The sequence below is a fragment of the Periplaneta americana genome, chromosome 8 (assembly GCF_040183065.1).
Source record: "Periplaneta americana isolate PAMFEO1 chromosome 8, P.americana_PAMFEO1_priV1, whole genome shotgun sequence".
NCBI lineage: Eukaryota > Metazoa > Arthropoda > Insecta > Blattodea > Blattidae > Periplaneta > Periplaneta americana.
This window is the reverse complement of record NC_091124.1, coordinates 148,569,731-148,590,050: the sequence shown is the minus strand read 5'-3', so window position 1 is coordinate 148,590,050 and position 20,320 is coordinate 148,569,731. Positions and strand designations below refer to the sequence as shown.

The window sequence follows — 20,320 nt, the reverse complement described above, 5'->3', positions numbered from 1 at the left end:
GTGTGCAACTAGAAAATGGGTCACAGTCCTGCCATCTATCCGCAATATGCGGAATCCGAATTACACAATGTGAAGTGGGTAGGCATTATATACATACATACCCATACATATTGTTAATATGTTTTTAATTTTTTTGTGTAGCAATGAAAGAGAAAGCTTTGAATATCATGGGGTGAGTGGATTTGCTTTGGTTCAAAGACCTTTGTAATTATTTTTGTTGTAGGAATGAAGAAATTCCTGGAAAGTGACTGATCTTGTAGACACTTCAGCAGACAGTACGAATGTGATGAATGGGGAGGCTGTATTTCACTCTAAAGAAATCAGCAAGCCAAATGTTGCTAGATTTAAATATACACACATTACTTAGGTATACTTGGTAAGATCTTTTCCTGCTTATGAAATGACTTTCTAAGGAAAGGCAAAGTTTCACAACAGAAAATTTAGAGAGAAATCTTGTTACATATTGCAATGCCAGTTATGAATTATGTGTTAATTTAAATAGCCATAGAGCAATGAAGCTAATGGATTCATTAACAATTATTCATAATTTAAGACATAACAAACAAAGTTTCTAACCACAATAATTATTTTGCTGTTTTTGTCAGTGTATATCGTAATGTTCAAAGGTTACTAATTAACTGCATTTTTATAGTTTGTAGTTTGAGTGGTTAAAAACACATTTTAGGTGCATAAAATCGTATTTTATTTTGACAAAGTGCCAATTTTTGGAAGGGAAGAGATTTTCTTCTTTTTCTGTGTGGAGCCATTCGAAAATTCACAATGGCTGTCAAATTCAAATAAGTGGCCTATTTTCTACTGCACTTAACTCATGTCATACTGTCTTGCTGGGTTCCTCACTTAATTGATCCTCTGCTTTACACTTGCAACTATTTTGTGCATGATTTCTAGATTTGCTTAAAAATCTGTTGCAATTCTACTTTAACGAGACTTAAAAGTACACCTCCGTGATATTTCACCACCACCCACTCATTATACGTATTTTCGATACTTGTAACATTATGCATGGCATACTTTTGTTTGTAATTATAAGAGTGAACACCATTTGAACCACAATTAATCCCTTCACTGTTATGGATGTAGATGTACACATCTGATCTAGCAATTCATATAGTATTATTTACATTATGCAATATATTGTTTTTGCAAATGAGAGTGCCTAATATATTCTTTAATTTTATGAGAAATTCAGAGCATTTGAACTTAAAATTTAACTATTTTTCATCAATATGTTTTAAGGAATAAAATGGTTGGAAGTGCAGTTAACTGAAACCTCGTCAGCATCCATTCATGCCATTACACTGATTGTTTTACATGGGCCCTCCCCATCTTTTAAGACAGACTTTGACTGCAATCATTGAGATTCGAACCTGTGATCTTTATCATGATATGTTTGCTGGACATATACAATGATAACAGTGATGGACGAATACAAGGTGTGATGTCAAACTTTTTTACGGGTGTTTTCATTTATCGCTATTATTATGTTCACGTTGGCACTTCAGTTTATGTCATCATTGACGCTTATGATTGTCCTTGTAAACAATGGTTGGCTTAAACGTAATCCAGCAATTCAGTTTCTGCATTCACATATGACTTGTTTTCTGGAGAAAAGTGACACCATAGCGAATATAACAAATGCCAGTATCAATCTTTCTTGAATGACTCGTTTTACAGTAGAGTAAGCTAATATATTATTTAGTGAGGTTAGGCAAGATTGTAATGCCACAGGTACCTCATATTGTTTATCATCACTAGTGTTCTTTTATTACTGTTTGTGCGATAACATTTGTCACTTCATAGTGACTGGTCCATCGGATGGGGATGTTAAGTCTGGCGGCCTCCTTGGTGCTATTTGAAAGAAGTAGGCTATGTACCTGCACCAGGTTTCCCCTTCTCCCTGCCTCGTCCTCATCATCACTCATTCCCTACACTATACTTACACATACACTCACTTAGTACACAACATAACTCTTCACAGATGCGCATCATGCACACCATGGCCTGCCGAAGTGGTGTGCAACTTGAAAATGGATCACAGTCCTGCCATTTATCCGCAATATGCAGAACCCGAATCACGCAAGTGAAGTAGGTAGACATTGGATACACACACACACCTCATAATAGTATTGATAACAAAAAAATTACTATTCAAACATGGTTTGAGATCAGTGGCATTAAAACAGTCTTTTAACTACTCATACTCACTCATATGTCTGTGCTTCTTGAGGAGTTTGATGAAGTCGAAACAATCATAACCAAGCAGCAGAACTAGCTGGTTCTCGCAGTCTCTGTCATCTCCTGCATCCCTGAGTACAGACAGTACTTCTGCAGCTTTTGCTTGGGACACCATTGCATCATCATAGAACTTGGAAAGTCTACGTTGTAGCCAATATGCATCAATATCCAAAGGATGAAGTGACTTCTCCTTCTTCATTTCCTCTGCACCTCCCAACTGTTAACAGAAAAATAATAATTCAACCAATATAGCCTACTATAAAGAGTTTAGCTACAGCAAATAATCGTTTTTCTACAGTGAAGAAAACTGTGAAGTAGCTTAACTTTTCACATGTTCATATATGAGATGCGCTTGAAAAGTTCGTGGCCTGACACACAGATAGCATTGAAAGCGTGTCAACAATGCCACTATTGTTAGTGATCATTTTACAACACAGTGCTACACTGCAGGAATATGCTTCAGAGTTTTCGACTGCGAAAAAATGGGCGGCACTATTTTAACATGGTCGAGAGAAAGTGGAAGACGAACCTTGCAGTGAACGTCCAATAACAGCAACGAGTGAAGAAATTGTAGAAAAAATACACGACATGGCTTTGAATGACGTCGACTGAAAGTGTGGGAAATTAGCGAGTTTATGCATATCTCAACTGAACAGGTGCATCACATCTTAGTCAATGTCTTGTGCATATTCAAGGTCCTTGCAAAGTGGTTTACGCATTTGTTAACACTGGAACAAAAGTTCATCTGATGTCAAATTTCGAAAACTTGTCTGTCTGACTCGATTCGAGAAAAATACACCCGATTGTTTGAGGTGGTTTGTGACCACTGATGAAACCTGGATCCACTATTACATACCAGAGACAAAACAACAGTCGAAACAATGAAAACACAGTGATTCTCTGCCACCAAAGAAAGCAAAAGCTGTTTAATCGGGTGGGAAAGTCATGGCGTCTGTGTTCTGAAATTCTAAGGGGATAATCATGATTGACTATCTAGCAAAGAGGAGAACAATAACCAGAGAATAAGTATTATTCAAATCTCCTGCAGTAATTGAAAGGGAAAATTCGCGAGAAGAGGTCGGGCATGGATAAGAAGAAAATGTTGTTTCATCACTACAATGTACCTGCTCACATGTCTGCAATTGCAGTTGCTAAACTACATGAATTATGGTTCAAATTGTTGCTGCACCCTCCTTACTCACCACATCTCGCACTCTCAGACTTCTTTCTTTTTCCAAAGCTCAAAACTCACTTGGCTAGGGGAAATTTTCGACAAATGAAGAGGTTATCGCAGCAACAGAAAACTTTCTTGCATGCAGACCTTAAGGAATCTGTGTACAAGGAGGGTATAGCAGCATTGCAGCACCAATAGACCAAGTGTGTGAATCTCAGAGGGGATTATGTTGAGAAATAAAGATTGTTCCAGAATAATCCTAGTTTAAATTTTTATGTTAGGCTATGAACTTTTCTAACAACTCTCGTACGAAAATCTACTGTATGCATCATCTCTTACTACATTAACACTATGTACATTATGTAGCTGTGAACATATAGTGTAAATTTTCTGATTGTCAATCTTTACACGTGATTTGGAACAGTGAAAGCACAGTTACTTTTGTAGACTAAAATAGCCGTAGCTTCTTAACTGTTCAAAATTGGACCCATGATCATATGAACTGTTTTTACTCAAAGTTGTTTAAAAAATCATATCCTAAACCAGGCATCTTAAGGCCAATGCATAGAGTTGTTATAGAGAAGAAGTTTAGACAGCGTAGTCAGCTGAGGAGATAAGCTCAATACACAAAGATAGCCAATTGTTAATTCATGTTACAAGTGTGAGCGAGCTAAATTGTAACTGTCATAGGAGAAATGCTACAAAGCTGCACTTTTGAGTTGTACTTAATATGCACGGCACAATAGACGGTTGTTTTCAAAAGAAATTTCTTAGATAGTTTGCAATAAATTTATATATTTAATAAAATAAAATTTAATTAAATGATAATTCAATTATAGCTAAACTTGTTGGTTATTAAAGTACATATTCTTATTATATGTCAATATTAATATATTCACTACAATAAAAGTTGAATAATATGTTTTGTAATGTTTTCAATCATTAAAAAATAACGAAAACATAGTAGGAATTCACGAACAAGTATTTTAAATTAGAACTATTCAAATCTTAAATTAGTCTCAAATTCTTTTCTCAAGTTCTTCAGTACTTCACTATATTTGTTACAATGATCTTGATTCAAATTAGGTAACAATTTTAGATTTTAATAAAGTGGTAACTGTTACCCACGAAACTTGCGACTCCAATTTTACTTTCATTATGAAAGATTTTATTTGTTCATACATTTGTAGTAATAAGGATGTTCTTTCCTCAGAGATCAACACAATGACTGACCATTACATCGTAATGGTTGGAAATGTCTATTCAAATGTTGCGTAATCCGGAGATACACGAACTGCTCCTGCATCTTGTTCCACTCTTACATTAAAAAAAGAGAGAGAGAGGAGGAAGTGCTCCGAGAAGGCCATATTGAGACGTCTGGCATAAAGTTACGAACTTTCTTTGTGAATCGCCAATGTATAATGACAGCAAATAGAATAGCTGTACTTTATTATGTGTTGTATGCTTAAACGTTACTTACATTTTCTGCATGAATAGCACCATCTAACTTCGCTTCTTCTCCTTCTTCTTCATCTTCTTCTTCTCTTACTTCTCCATACATATCTTCATCATCTTCCTCTTCTGATTCTTCGAACTGTACATTGATTCCATATGTTTCGTCAATATTCTCATCTGAAATAAAGAAAAAAGAAACTGAATAACATGAGACATTAAGAATAAAAAAGATATCTACCGCTTTTTTCTTTTTTACTAATTCCACATATCAGTCGTCAAATACAATGTGCATTGTGCATGTGTGAATACACACACACACAATCACAAACATATACCTACCTACTTTGTCCATTCATTTGATCGCTAAGAAATCAATAACCCTGTGAACAAGTGTTAAGGATTATAGGATTATATAACAATTCGTAGTTATCATAATCATTACAGTATTTTCAGTCATACTTTATACTGTAATATTAAAGTTTTGATATATTTAATTTTGACGTAAATACCGAAAATTTTACATCAGAGAATCCCTAAGTGACAGAACCAGGTAATGGAATCAGGGAATGAGAAGTGTAAGACTACTTATAACACTTCTAATAATTCAAATGCAATACTAAAAGGCTCATGATATTGAACTCTATATGTAAAATCATCAGAAAATAATTTTAAATGATACACGTGTTATGTTTATTTACAATAGTTTAACAATATTACTAGCATTGCCTATTACTTAGTGCAATGTAATGTCTTAAACAAAAACAAAAACAAAAAAAAAATGACTGGCTGCTATACGCTTAGTCCCCTTTGAAAGACTTCGGTTAATTCCGTGACAGCTTAGGTTACACATGAAAAAATTTCTTATCTACGACTCCACTCTGTTTTTCCTTCGTTTTGTTTGTTTGTTGCTTTGTCTGTTTGTTTATAGGCCAAGTGTTATTAACAATTTATAACGAAGATATATTCACGGAGTAAATTAGATGCAAAATAAACATCCTTTCTAGTCATGTGAACCAGGCGCTGCCCAAAGTGGGCTTAGACAAATTCATGCTACAGGACAGTGGTCATTTTTTGTCTAAGGTTGTACATGTCAAAAGTCCCGTTAACAATGTGTAGCTCCTATAATATAATTAAAGATGGATCCAGACATGTTGTTTATAATATATGTACAAAGTTCAAGCTTTTTAAATATGGTTTTAGATTTGAAATAGAGCCAATAGTTTGGAAATTACAAGCACTTACAACAAGAAAGACATGCGCAACTTATTTAGTATTACGTAATATTACACACACCTATTACAGATCTATTACTTACTTACTGGCTTTTAAGGAACCCGAAGGTTCATTGCCGCCCTCACATAGGCCCACCATTGGTCCCTATCCTATTCTCTATCAACATATCCCACCTCTCTCAAATCCATTTTAATATTATCTTCCCATCTACGTCTCGGCCTACCTAAAGGTCTTTTTCCCTCCAGCCTCCCAACTAACACTCTATATGCATTTCTGGATTTTTCCATACGTGCTACATGCCCTGCCCATCTCAAACGTCTGGATTTAAAGTTCCTAATTATGTCAGGTGAAGAATACAATGTGTGCAATTCTGTGTTGTGTAACTTTCTCCATTCTCCTGTAACTTCATCCCTCTTAGCCCCACATATTTCCCTAAGCACCTTATTCTCAAACACCCTTAACCTATGTTCCTCTCTCAAAGTGAGAGTCCAAGTTTCAGAATCATAAAGAACAACCGGTAATATAACTGTTTTATAAATTCTAACTTTCAGATTTTTCGACAGCAGACTGGATGATAAAAGTTTCTCAACCGAATAATAACAGGCATTTCCCACATTTATTCTGTGTTTAATTTCCTCCCGAGTATCATTTATATTTGTTACTGTGGCTCCCAGATATTTGAACTTCTCCACCTCTTCAAAAGGTAAATTTCCAATTTTTATATTTCCATTTCGTACAATATTCTGGTCACGAGATATAATCATATACTTTGTCTTTTCGGGATTTACTTCCAAACCTATCTCTTTACTTGCTTCCAGTAAAATTCCCGTATTTTCCCTAATCATTTGTGGATTTTCTCCTAACATATTCACGTCATCCGCATAGACAAGCAGCTGATGTAACCTGTTCAATTCCAAGCCCTCTCTGTTATCCTGGACTTTCCTAATGGCATACTCTAGAGCAAAGTTAAAAAGTAAAGGTAATAGTGTATCTCCTTGCTTTAACCCACAGCGAATTGGAAACGCATCTGACAGAAACTGACCTATACGAACTCTGCTGTATGTTTCACTGAGACACATTTTAATTAATCGCACTAGTTTCTTCGGAATACCAAATTCAATAAGAATATCACATAAAACTTCTCTCTTACCGAGTCGTATGCCTTTTTGAAATATATATATATATGCACTGTACCCTTATAGCCTACTCTCATTTTTTCTCCATTATCTGTCGAATACAATATATCTGGTCAATAGTTGATCTACTGGGTGTTCATTTCAAAGTGTGTCATGACGTCATTGTTGTTGGGTCACCGATTTGAAGCGAGTTTCAGCTTATAAGTTAGAGAAGTTGCCTATTATTTAAGGCGTTCTTCAATCTGAACTTGAGAACGTGTATGGTATAACTTGAACGTCGTAGCAACAGATGGCGGTCTGTACGGTCTGTGTGCTACCATAACCTCTTTCGAACTGTGTTTTGCGCCGGCAAGTCGTACACAGGGTATTTGTTATCATCGGTTGCGTACGGTAACATTCCACAACACAAATCAAATGCTCCGTGTCCATGTTGACCGTCGAAGTTAATGTCAACAAATACGTAAGTAATCGTCTTAACCCTCTCCCCATATCCCAACAGTACGTATTTCCAAACAGTTCACATTCCTGCCACTACCGGCGTTACCGTACGTATCGGCACATACTCTTCAGAATGAGCGCTGTACTGCTAGCCAACTTCTCTGCCTCTTAGATTATACACCTGAGCTGCGGAAGTGTAGGAAGATTGAATTCTCTAGGCTCATCAGCTAGCCACATGACGGCATACAGCGAGCCAAGACACATCTTGAACTGAACATCCAGTATTACGCCTAAAACCACACTGATGATCCCCAATAATTTTATCTACATATGGAGTTAATCTTCTCAAAAGAATATTGGACAAAATTTTGTATGACGTCAACAAAAGTGATATTCCTCGAAAGTTACAATTAGTCTTGTCCCCCTTCTTAGAGATAGGTATGATTATGGACTCCTTCCATTGTTCTGGTACAATTTCCTTTTCCCAAATAGCAAGCACAAGCTTATAAATTTCGTTAGATAATGCGCTTCCACCCTCTTGTATTATTTCTGCTGGAATTTGATCGATGGAGACTTATAATTTTTCAGATTTTCTATCGCAATTTCGACTTAAGAAAGTGTGGGTTCGGGTATAAATGGCTCAGCAGTTTGTATTTGAATTTCGTCCCGATCATTTCTATTTGGCCTATGTATATTTAGGAGTTGTCCAAAATAGTTTTTCCATCTGATCAGGATTGAATGAGTGTCTGCAAGCAAGTCACCATTCTCATCCTTGATCACGTTTATCCTTGCCTGATATCCATTCTTGAATTCCTTTATGTTCTTATATAAATCTCTAATGTTTTTATTGTTTCTACCTCATTCAGTTTTTCCTTCAAGTAATCTCTCTTTTTATTCCTAAGCATACAATCTATTATAAATTTTAATTTTAATTCAGATTAAAGCAACATTTTCAATTCGCAAAGGGTATATTATAATTGAAAATAAACACTGTAGATGAAAGACAACATAAAGGCCAATTTATAAACTCTTCCTATATTTCATAGTCTAAAAAGTAATTTTAATAACATGTACTCGTACTTATTGCCTGAAAAGTATAGGTCTTTCGTTATCTCATGAAACCAAATGGATGTATGCTTTATAACTTTTAGTAAGAACCTTATGGTGGGGGTAAGTAAGCTAACTAGCTAGCTGCTAGTCGAAACGTAGTGAGGAAGGGAAGCTTCTCAGTCCATTTTTTCCTTCCCCTCACACACAGCTAGGTTTCACGTGATACTGAATGACTTATAATTTTAATAATATGCATTTACACCAAACTCTTTGGAGCCAAAGATTCCACTGTCATTTTCTTTAATCTTATTACGTCAACAAAAAATTCTAATAATATAAGTATCATTTCTCTTAAACTCTCATATTTAATTTGTTACATAAACCACTAACCTGCTGTTGCAACTTTTTCTTCTGTACCAAAATCAGTTATCTTCTTTCCTAGATTTACTAACAAAGCAAATCTTTCTTCAGCTAAATTTCCAAGCAATGATTCTGTTTCACGTTTCTTTTCCCGTTCCTTCAAACGATCATTCTTCAAGACTGCTAATACTTCATCAGCAGCACCACACAAAATATCACGAGGCTATACGAGAGGAAGATTTAAAAATAATTTAAACTTTCTACATACACACAATTTGTTTCATGAAAACTTTCCATACAGAACATTTTAAAACAAATACGAAATTTCCAATACTTATAAAAAAAAAAACTGCAACTTGTTTACAGTTACCATGACACGTCAAATTGCTTTCATAAGCAATGGAATAATAACATCACCTTTTTTGTGACATTTAACTATTTTCAATCCACTGCTTTTAGCCTTAGTCAGACCTAATGGATAGAGGTCTACTTTATTTTTCAACAAATCTAATTGAAAAATCAATTTTATGGAACAAATTTTGACTAGTTATATATTATGAAGAAATAAAAAAATTAAATACATATAATTTGAAATGCAATTCGTTTACTGACAGCACACAAGACTAAAAATATACATGGCTATAATTTTATAAACTGATAATGTCAAGTATACTTTATTATACTTACTTACTTATGGCTTTTAAGGAACCTGGAAGTTTATTGCCGCCCTCACATAAGCCAGCCATCGGTCCCTATCCTAAGCAAGATTAATCCAATCTCTACAATCATATCCTACATCTCTGAAATCCATTTTTATATTATCCTCCCATCTACGTCTCGGCCTCACCAAAGGTCTTTTTCCTTCTGGCCTCCCAACTAACACTCTATATGCATTTCTGGATTCGCCCATATGTGCTACATGCCCTGCCCATCTCAAACTCTGGATTTAATTTTCCTAATTATTTCAAGTGAAGAATACAATATACTTTATTATATAATTATCATAATTCTATTTATGCTAAAATAAAATAAAAATGTATGACATAACTGGGCTAACATCTGTTATTTCTCAAATAAGTTACATATTGAACAACATATTTTCAGGATAGACTGTTAGGATAGTTAAATATGATTCAATACGAGAAAATCATTTGATTTCTTTCATCCATGATATTTTCAGTGAAGACACTATATTAATATTAAGATTTCTAGAAAATTGTCTAATGAAATAAAGTTGCCTATATATACAATATAAAAAATCTATGCTTTTGTTACATAAAATACAGTATTACCTGATCACCCAAAGCCTCTTGAATAAAACTGAGCAATACTTCGTAAGTTTGCCGAGTTTCTTGTGTCTTTGGACGGTACAGAATGCCAACCATCTCATCCACTCCTTCAGACAACAGTGTGGCTCCCTTCATCCGAGTGAAATCATACTGAGCTTCATCTCGTTTCTGACGTCTGAAATATGCAACTACTATTAAAATGGGCACTCTCTAATATTATTCAGTAGGGATTAAATGAGCCCTTTATTTTTCACAATACACAGTTTATAATATCACAATTAATGTATATTGCATTTCAGTAGTATCCCAGGTTAGGCAAGATAGATCTGGTCAAAGCTTAGGTCAGTGCTTATCATTCGTCAAATACCACTAAAGATAGGGTAACAGACATACTCTTTCAGAGGTCCAAATACTCTATACTCTTTTCTATTTGAAAATATCCCTGTTTCTTTATTTTTATAAATTTCACATATTTTCTAATTGAATGTCTTGTCAATTTTAAATTCCGAATAAATTACATCAAATTAATCATAATTACATAAACTCAGATTAGATTAACATATTAACACAAAACTGTAGGATACAGTTACATAGAAAAACTCGTCAATTTTTTTTTTTTTTACATATTACAGGTGCTCGGTATATGCCTCTCTAGTGACTTGCACACATTAACTCTATAATAAAGTTCGTCTTACTCTCGATTTAGCATGTTTGCCAATTTTTAGGAAAGGCATTAATGATGAGAGTCCTGAATTCTGGTAGATCAACCGGTAATGGTGGTACAAACACTGAATCCTTCACATATCCCCACACAAAAAGTCACAAGGAATAAGTCAGAAGAGCATAGAGGCCCTGATAGTTTGTGATTATCATTCCCGATACAGTCAATCTATCAGTTTCACAGCCTAGTGTTTAAAAAGTCACGAAAGTGAACTCGAAACTGGACCATACATGCTGAACTAGCCACAGGATCCGTTCATTTTTGTTTACCGAGGCATAGAGTATAGACTACTTCTTTATCAAGAAATTTCTGGTCTTCCTACTAAAGATCTTTCATTAAATGTATTACAAAGCTTAACTGTCTAGAAGTAGTTTGTGTTTTTTTTACGATGGATACTTTTCTTTTTGCATAACATGATGTAGGCTAATACATAATATTCTAGCAGGAATTTAGGTTACTAGTACTAGTACAATTTTTATCAGCATGCATGCACATACACACTCAAGTAATATTCATATACATACTCACACAAAAGAAACTTGAAAAAAATTCTTCTCAATATCCCATTCTCTGAAAGTCTTAAGAATATCTGCTCTTCATTCTGAAAAAGATGCTTGTTTCTACTCTATTATGCTTCATGATGATTAATGTGATACTGGGTGTTCAGTTCAAAGTGTGTCATGGCTCAATGTATGTCGTCATGTGGCTAGTCACTGAGCCTAGAGAATTCAATCTTCCTACACTTCCAGAGAGGCGTATTACTTATGTGCCACAGAAGTTGCCTAGCAAGTACAGCGTTCATTCTGAAGAGTACTTACCGATATGTTCGGTAACACCTGCAGTGGCAGGAATGTGAACTGTTTGGAAACACGTACTGAGGTGAGTTTTTTTCTTACTGTCGGGATATGTGGAGAGGGTTAAGACGATTACTTACGTATATGTTGATATTAACTTCGACTTTCAACATGGACAAGGAGCATTTGATTTGTATTGCGAAATGTTGCCGTACGCAACCGATGATAACAAATACCCTGCGCACGTCTTGCCCGCACAAAACACAGTTCGAAAGAGGTTATCGTAGCACACAGACTTTACAGACCGCCATCTGTTGCTACGACGTTATACCGTACACGTTCTCAAGTTCAGCTTGAACGCCTTGATTAATAGGCAACTTCTCTGACATAAAAGCTGAAACTCGCTTCAAATCGCTGACTCACAACAGTGACGTCATGACACACTTTGAAATGAACACCCAGTAGGACTAAGATTACAAATTGTTCATAATGCATGTGTCCGTTATATTGGGTTGAAGCAAAAGTTCGAGCGTTTTCTTGCTGTGACAGAAGTTTTTGAGGTGAATAGAAAACAAAAATTAATCAATAATATAGGCCTATTCTCCTACATTATCTATGACTCTCTGCCAATACTGGGGTAGTTTTTCGATTCCGCGTCTGAAGAAATCTGCTGATTTGAAGTTAAAGAAGTCGTAAGCCAAGTTTGTAATGCATCTTAATTATCAAAGGAGTTCACTTGAAGAATGTTGAATAGAGAACGGGAAAAGGGAATCTGAGGGTGTAAGATAGGGACAATATCAGGGATATGGAGTCATCTCCCAACCAAGCTCCTGGATAGCTGCTTTTGTCATTTTAACAAAGAGTGGACGTGCATTATCGTGTTGTAGCAGCACTTGATGCATTCTTCCTGGTCGTTTTTCTTCACATTCAAAATTATACCTCCCCTCTGAAAATTACCCTTTTTCGTCAAGAAACCTTCAGTGTAGCGTGCTATAGAAAATCCCGAAAACCCGCAGCCTAATCATTCTCTTAGAGGTAGACAAGCAGTAGAATAAGACATGTTACGAATAAAGAATTAAGCCTACAATACAACCAAGAAATAATGAGAGTAATAAATTACATATACCTATCTGCCAAAGACTCACTTTGCTTTCCTTTCTGCAGCCTTTACCGGACGTGTTCTTTGATGTCTATCGCCCATTCGAGTTCCGTCAAGCTTCCCCACAAGGGACATAACCTCGCCAGTTGCTTCATCTCGAGGACGCCGTTCAAGGAGACGAACATCAGCTTGGAGTACAAGATTTGAGTTCTAAAACATAAATAAGTTCAAAGCAATATTATCTTAAGCAACAGAATAAGGTGTAAGGAAATAACATTTAGAATACATTAAAACGTAAACACAACGTCAGAAAAGTCCACATTAATGTTCAATAGCATGAAGTGTATGACTTCCAGTTTGTATACATACATAAAAATTAATACTTTTTCTGTCATAAAAACATAAGTACAATAAAAATTAAAATGACTATATAGGTGTAACTTACAGCTTTATATTCATATTGAAGCTGCCTAGCCGCAGCATCCGCCATGATGCGAGTTCTACGTCATGGCCTTCTATATCAACTATTGATGTGTTTAAACTGTGACTGTAGTTCTACGTCATGGCCTCCTATACACGAGACGATAAAAGTCACCCTCGGCTCTCTTTTTGCGCATGCGCCATCGGTTAGTATTTCCGCTTCCGGTGTGATGCTGGGCCTCGTTGTAAACATAAAAATTGTTTTATTCACCGCATTCTAGATTCACCTTCGTCACGATCATATATTATTTACATTTCGGTGATACAAGTTACGTAATTATAATAATAGTGCATTGATTGATTTCACAATTATTACTCCAGCTCCTGTTATCCAAGTCAAACGTTATTTTCGTATAATTGTATTCCAGAATATTTCCTCATAAGTCTTGATAGGCTATATGTATTAAGAGTTAATTTCTGGTGGTAGTATTGATATTAAACTTGGCTAACACAATATTCCATCTACAACTTCAGAGGGGCGGCAAGAACTAGCGCTGTGGTAGTTCTGGATATTTCAATTGTAAACCAACTTACGAATCTCGTGATATGCAAATAAATATCACCAAACGTAGGTGCCAACTTCAGAGGGGCTGCAAGTCACTTTGTGTCCAAATTTATAAAACCAGGGGCATCACATCCAGTAAAATTAAGAGTGATCTCAACCTTGTTAACAATTCGAAGAGATATTCCTATGTAAATAAAGCGGCGAAACTAGCGCTGAAGTAGTTCTGGTGATTTCGGAAGTGAAAATTGTTGAATTTATAAGGGTTTCTTTTTATGTAGATACAGTTGATCGTATATGCATCATAGACAAATATATGCATGGCGTAACAAAACCTTAAACTAACCAAATCTAACCTGTCACAGATTCGTATATGCAACATGTATATAAGCGGGGAACTACTTCAGCACTAGTTTAGCCAAAAATTGAATTAATTTGTTTGAAAGATGAAGTAGGTTATAGGCCAAAGATTATTATTTGAACTCTATAGAGAGTAGTGGTTTGGTTCGACTGGAACATCTCGGAAAAAAGAAGATATATATTTTTTTATTATTACCGGTATAGACCTACATTCATTATTATTTATTATTCCACAGTTGAGTGACAAAATGGACAAGGAACCATCCAAAAGAACAAATCGGGACACCCTTAGAACAATAGCATTTTAAATATCATGGTAAATTAGGAAACATACCTCTAACTTTATGAGTTCCTGTAGGCCCTAAATGTTTTTATCCATCTAAATCACTGATAGAGGAGTCAGCTGTCGAACATGTTAGTAAAGCAATTCACAATGCCGCTATCTTTCCTGAATTTGAGATCGGTGAATCTTCACACATGCAACAGAGTGACTCCACTTCTCTATCCATGATCCACATGTTTGTAGTTCAGTTCAAATCTATGAACTATTGGGATCGAACAGTAATGGTCCTAAGTCTTACCAAGCGGAAATAACACAGAGCTAACAGTTAATTAACAGTGTATGGTAATTATGTAGTAATAATCGGCCAGGCCTCCATATTCTCGCAATAGAGGTCCAGGGCACCTTCGTTATCATATGTATTTTCTTTTATTAAATTTCGTTTGTATATGATTAACTTGTCATCCAGTATCCACTTTACACCCTGGATCTCTGTTGTAGTAAGATGATGGCCTGGCCGATACGACCTGTCGATGGTTTGTTTCTACACAATTATTAAAATATATGTATATACTTGGTAATGTATCTATCCTGGATCTCTATTACGGGAAAATGGCCTGGCTGATGATTACTACTTAATTACCCAAAATTTAAAACTAACCATTATCAACACTCGTTTTTAGGTTGATTTTTTTTGTTATGATCGTCGTCGTAGGTGTGTGCTCGTTAATTGATTAGCAACGGCTATATAACTACTGATAATGGATAAATGCTTAATAAAGAAAATTGTCCCCACTGAAAGTGCAGTGAACGGGAATACAATGATAAATTGGGTTATATTAATGACAGTGAAACTAATGGCTCATCGTCGGGTGGCGATCAAAACCTTGTAATTCCAAAACTGGAAATTTTACAAGAGAAAGATATAATATTACTGATACGATATATGTTCACTTGCTCTATTTTATGTACATGTCTTAAATGTCTGTTTAAATTCGACTGTTTACTAAATATGGTACTGCAATGTTTGCATACCACAGGCATTATTACAGAAGTTTGAAAACTAATCCATGAATCTCGAATGAAAGTAAAAGAAATCCAGTTCACAATTACTGCGGTAAATAAAACATTTTTATGCTTACAACGGGGCTCGGCGTCACACCGGAAGCGGAATTTCTTCACCGATAGCGCATGCGCAATAAAGGGAGCCGAGGGTGACTTTTATCGTCTCGTCTCCTATACAACCAGAGAGTATAGCAGAAGCGAAAGTAAAGTTAATAAAAATGTGACTCACCTAAAATGTTATGTCCAGATAGTGAGTTCTACATAGAGCTCACATGTAGAGCTCACTGTTCCCAGATCACATATATAACAGATTGATCATCCTAATGTTAAAAAGATGTGGAAGAGAACAACCACCAGGATCGCCACTGCCGCTTGGGAACAACCGATAGATGGAAGTACAGTTGCTTCACGCAATTCAATTTTTTTTAAGATGTTTTTATTAAAAGTACCAGGTCTCATGAAGCCTTGCCTTTTACAAAATTATGATTAAACAAATTGAAATATAAAATAGGTTTTATTAAAGAAAATTCATTATGTTAACAGTTTTCACAAACTGCTGTTGAATATGGCCATAAAGTCATTTAAATATGCACTCCTGCATGTATGACTTACATGTCTAAAATACAGGTAGTAGGCTGTAAAAACATTACAATGAGAAGGGTTCGACCAGCACCGTGGATTGTGTCCCAGCATAGCTCAGTTGGAAAGAGCGCTCAGCACGCAGAGCTGAGAGATCCCGGGTTCGATTCCCGGTGCTGGAACGAATTTTTCTCGAATTAATGGTGATAACGGAGGTATTTGTTTGAATTTATGTTATGTCTCTTAGTAAAAGATTGGCATGAAGAAGTAGATTTTTCCTGTATGTAGTCTGTATATCTTGAATATGAGCAACCAGGAAGGGTATATGAAGTTCATTGTAGAGTTTGACATTGGTAAGTGAGGTAGTGTGCACCAGTGATTGTTCTGCAGACAGCTCTTTGAATTCCTTCCAGACCCTTCAGGTGACGAGGATGAGTTTGGTCCCATATTTCACAGCAGTAGTGGATGTATGATCTGATGACTGATGTATATACAGCAGGACTTTTGCTTTTCTTCAAGTCAGACTTTTGAAAAGTGGATAGAGTGCCATGTATCTTTGAAATGCTTTGTCTCTTATATTTTGAATGTGATGCCTGTAAGATAAACGTTTGTCTAGAAGCACTCCAAGATATTTAACTGATGTGGTATTACGCAATTCAAATGAGAGTTATAACGTGTTTTCTTATGCACTAGCTAGATGACAGCATAGTGAAACATAAAAATTATCGTCAAAGCCAAGCCTGAGCAATCTGTTATATAATTGTGCTCAGAGCCTATGTCCACTGCTGTGAAGTAATGGTTAGCACGTTTGACCGTGAAACAAGCGGATCCGGGTTCAAATCTTGGTTGAGACAAATTACCTGGTTGGGGTTTTCCCTCAACCAATTGAAGCAGAATTGCTGGGTAGACCTAACTTTCGGCATTGAACCTTGGAATCATTTTGCCATCATTAATTCACATATCATCCATATTTAATACCAGTACCAGTACTCAAAAGTCACAACATTATTTTATTCGATAAAGAGTTCATGTTCACGAAAAAATAATGCTATTACAATAAAAACAAAATAAGACTATATGAATCAAACTCTCACCTATCGCAATATGTGAAAGATGGTGTTATTACGATATTGAATGTTTATAATGAAAATCCACTCTTCTCTCTCAATTGTTGAAATTACGATCACTTTTTCATTGAAACAAGTTAAAAGATTCTTTGTTTTTTCTCACCATGTCATTATGCCTTTCGGTAAGCTACAGTATTCCTCCTGAATGCAGTGTCAAGTTCTTCCCTGATACCATATCTTTTTTTTTTTTTTTTTCAAGCACTGAATTTTTATGAACCATACATTCTTTTATTATTTAGGTTAAATTATTTAAATCACACACCCCTGTTTTAGCCTGCTAAAATCACTCTCTTAGCAAATAGCAAATATGGAAAACATAACAATAATTATGACTTTACTCCACTTTTTTCATAAACTTGAGGTTTGAACACTAGAAAACGATTTATCCTTACATAATTAGTCCTAAGAAATTTTTAAAAGTGGAAAAGGTCCCCCTAGAATCTTTATTTAAAGTTTTTTTTTCTAACATAACAGTTAGAAAGTTAGTTTTCTGGAGTAGGCTACACTAACACCATTTTGCGCCATTGTGATTTCTTCTTTCATAGTTTTCTTCCCAAAGGCAGGTATTTCACTGCAAACCCATCATTCTCCTTTCTTTCCTATTTTTCGTCTTCCTCTTAGTCTCTGTGCCATTTTATTATTGTTAGAAGCTGGAGATAAACGAATCCTAAATTTTGTTGAATTCAAATCGTAATAGTTCTCCAATCCCTGGAATCTCCCAAATCTCAAATCTTTCTAAACCTCCATATACCGGTAATAATAATAATAATAATAATAATAATAATAATAATAATAATAATAATAATAATAATAATAATAATGCACTTGTAATATTATAAGAGAATAAGATGAAAAAATTACTTTCTTCAAATTATTTATTTTAACTGAGGCAAAATTATAAATCTGTAGTTAATGAAAAACGAATTTAAGAAAAGTTATTTTTCGAAAAATAAAACCCATACATGGCATAAATATGGCATACTAAAAAACATTTTGGCACTTTGGGCTGCCAGAAAGTAATATTGGTGATCCGGGTACCACAGAAATTGCAACAATAGCCTTTTATTGGTTAGTGAATGAATCTATTGGATCAATTAAAACAAATCTTTACAAAGTTTTAACTTTTTTTTATTACAATTCGAAAGATTTGAATGACAAAGAAGCGCGAAGATTCCAGTTTTCGAATTTCGTCTTTTTCAGGATTCACAGAATTCGAATGTACAATCCTTGTTTAAAAAAATAGATGGCGGGAATACAACCTTGTAACTACTTTGCTAAATAAAAAATTTCTGACAAAATCATGGGCAAATCCTTCTTTACTCCTTTTCCCTCTGAAGTGTCAACAAAAGAGAAACCTGTTCCATAGGTAGCTCTGGAGAGTGAAGTGTATGAATGGTAGAGAAGGGTAGTGTGTGCAACAGAGAAAGGCAATACTGGAACCAACCACGAATTTCGATGGCGACTACAGAGTTTTTTTTAACACATTTTCCCTCTACCTCTTCTCATTTGCCCATTGCCGCAGGCTGTTTTAGAAGCTCTTGCTGATTCACTTCTGAGAATGAACCCCGAGATGTCACTCGCTACAGTATTCCACCTGACTACTCGCTATAGTTCGTTTATGCTCTAACCAAAGGAAGCTGAGTGTAGAGCAGTTTCTTTTCTGCAGTTACTCTTAGAAATAACAATTATCAAAGAAATGAGTGGCGTCAAGAGACAGGGAGTTCAGTGAACCAGTGAACCTAATCACGAGCCACACCTGATCCATAACATAGCCCGGGTTAAGTTCACAGTGTGGTGTGCTGTACTTGTACAAGAGCGCTGCTGTTTGGCTACCCAATCATTCACAGAATAGGAGTAGTAAGCACAATAAATCTCATGCTACAGTGTAAGCCTTCAGGTCCCTCCTCCCATTCACACAATCTTCGTTATCTATTATTGATTCAAATAAAAATTCCAACTTTGATGATTAAGAGAAAAAACTCGAAAATCCAGCAAGATTAGTGAAGATGACTTTAACTTGTTTCATAAAATTGGCAGACTGAGATAAGATGAAGTTTAGTTTGTGCGCGTAGCATGCACAAAAATCGCTGACTTACAGTGGCTGCGAAATTTTGCATGTAAACCATTATGTTCTCCTGCCATGACAGCCACTCCATCGTAGGTTTGAGCAATAAGTTTATCAGCGCAATCAAAATCGTTAATGACTTCGAAAGCATGTTCAAGAAGAGCATTTGTAGATTATCCTTGCTGACGTCTGTGAATTTTAAAACTCCTTCAAAGTTGCCAACTTCTGTTACATATTACAGAATTGAAGATAACTGGGATTTCATTCTATATCAGAGCTCTCACTCAGAATTAAAGCTAGGTACGAAAGGAGCTTTACAAACCACTTTCCTAGTTTTATTATCCATGACTTCGACCACTGAAAATATAAAGACATTCTGAAATGTCTGAATTGAAGGTGAAATGCCACGAAACATAAGTGGAGTATTCTAAGTGTGTTTTCAGTCAACTGTCGTGCCTTGCAATCTAATTCAAATGTTCTATAAAATTGCCTTTATTCTTTGAGGTGATTTTCAGAGTTTTTATGTCGTTTCCTGGTTCTGTAAATATTATTTAAATCACTATAATTTGTATCATTCCACACAGATTTTTCACGAAAAAATAATAAACAAGGGCAGAAAAAAAGTTTACTCATTCCTACACATCCACAAAGGCAGTTTTAACATCATTAATAACATTACTTGTGCCTGGCACAGAAGTTGCCGGTTCAGCAATATTACTTGCAGATGTGATTCTTAAATAATATAGACTATTCTTTTTTCTTTTTAATTAAGTAAACTTTATTGTACATAAATAAATACATTATAGTTGGGAATAACAGGAACAGAGAAAGGAAAAAAAAAAAATGAAAATGAAATA

At 35.3% G+C, this 20,320-nt stretch overlaps 1 protein-coding gene across 1 annotated transcript in view; it reads right to left on the bottom strand.

Moving 5' to 3' along the window:
• The window catches only part of Brr2 (U5 small nuclear ribonucleoprotein l(3)72Ab), an 85,768-nt gene extending 72,237 nt beyond the window's left edge, over positions 1-13,531 (bottom strand). The window contains exons 1-6 of the mRNA XM_069833805.1: positions 13,451-13,531; positions 13,052-13,215; positions 10,395-10,566; positions 9,133-9,325; positions 4,911-5,062; positions 2,227-2,473 (exon numbers count right to left, since the gene is read on the bottom strand). Coding sequence (XP_069689906.1) covers positions 2,227-2,473; positions 4,911-5,062; positions 9,133-9,325; positions 10,395-10,566; positions 13,052-13,215; positions 13,451-13,495 — 973 coding nt within the window. The 5' untranslated portion in view covers positions 13,496-13,531. The remainder of the gene's footprint in view (positions 1-2,226; positions 2,474-4,910; positions 5,063-9,132; positions 9,326-10,394; positions 10,567-13,051; positions 13,216-13,450) is intronic.
• Between the last annotated feature and the right edge of the window lie 6,789 nt (positions 13,532-20,320).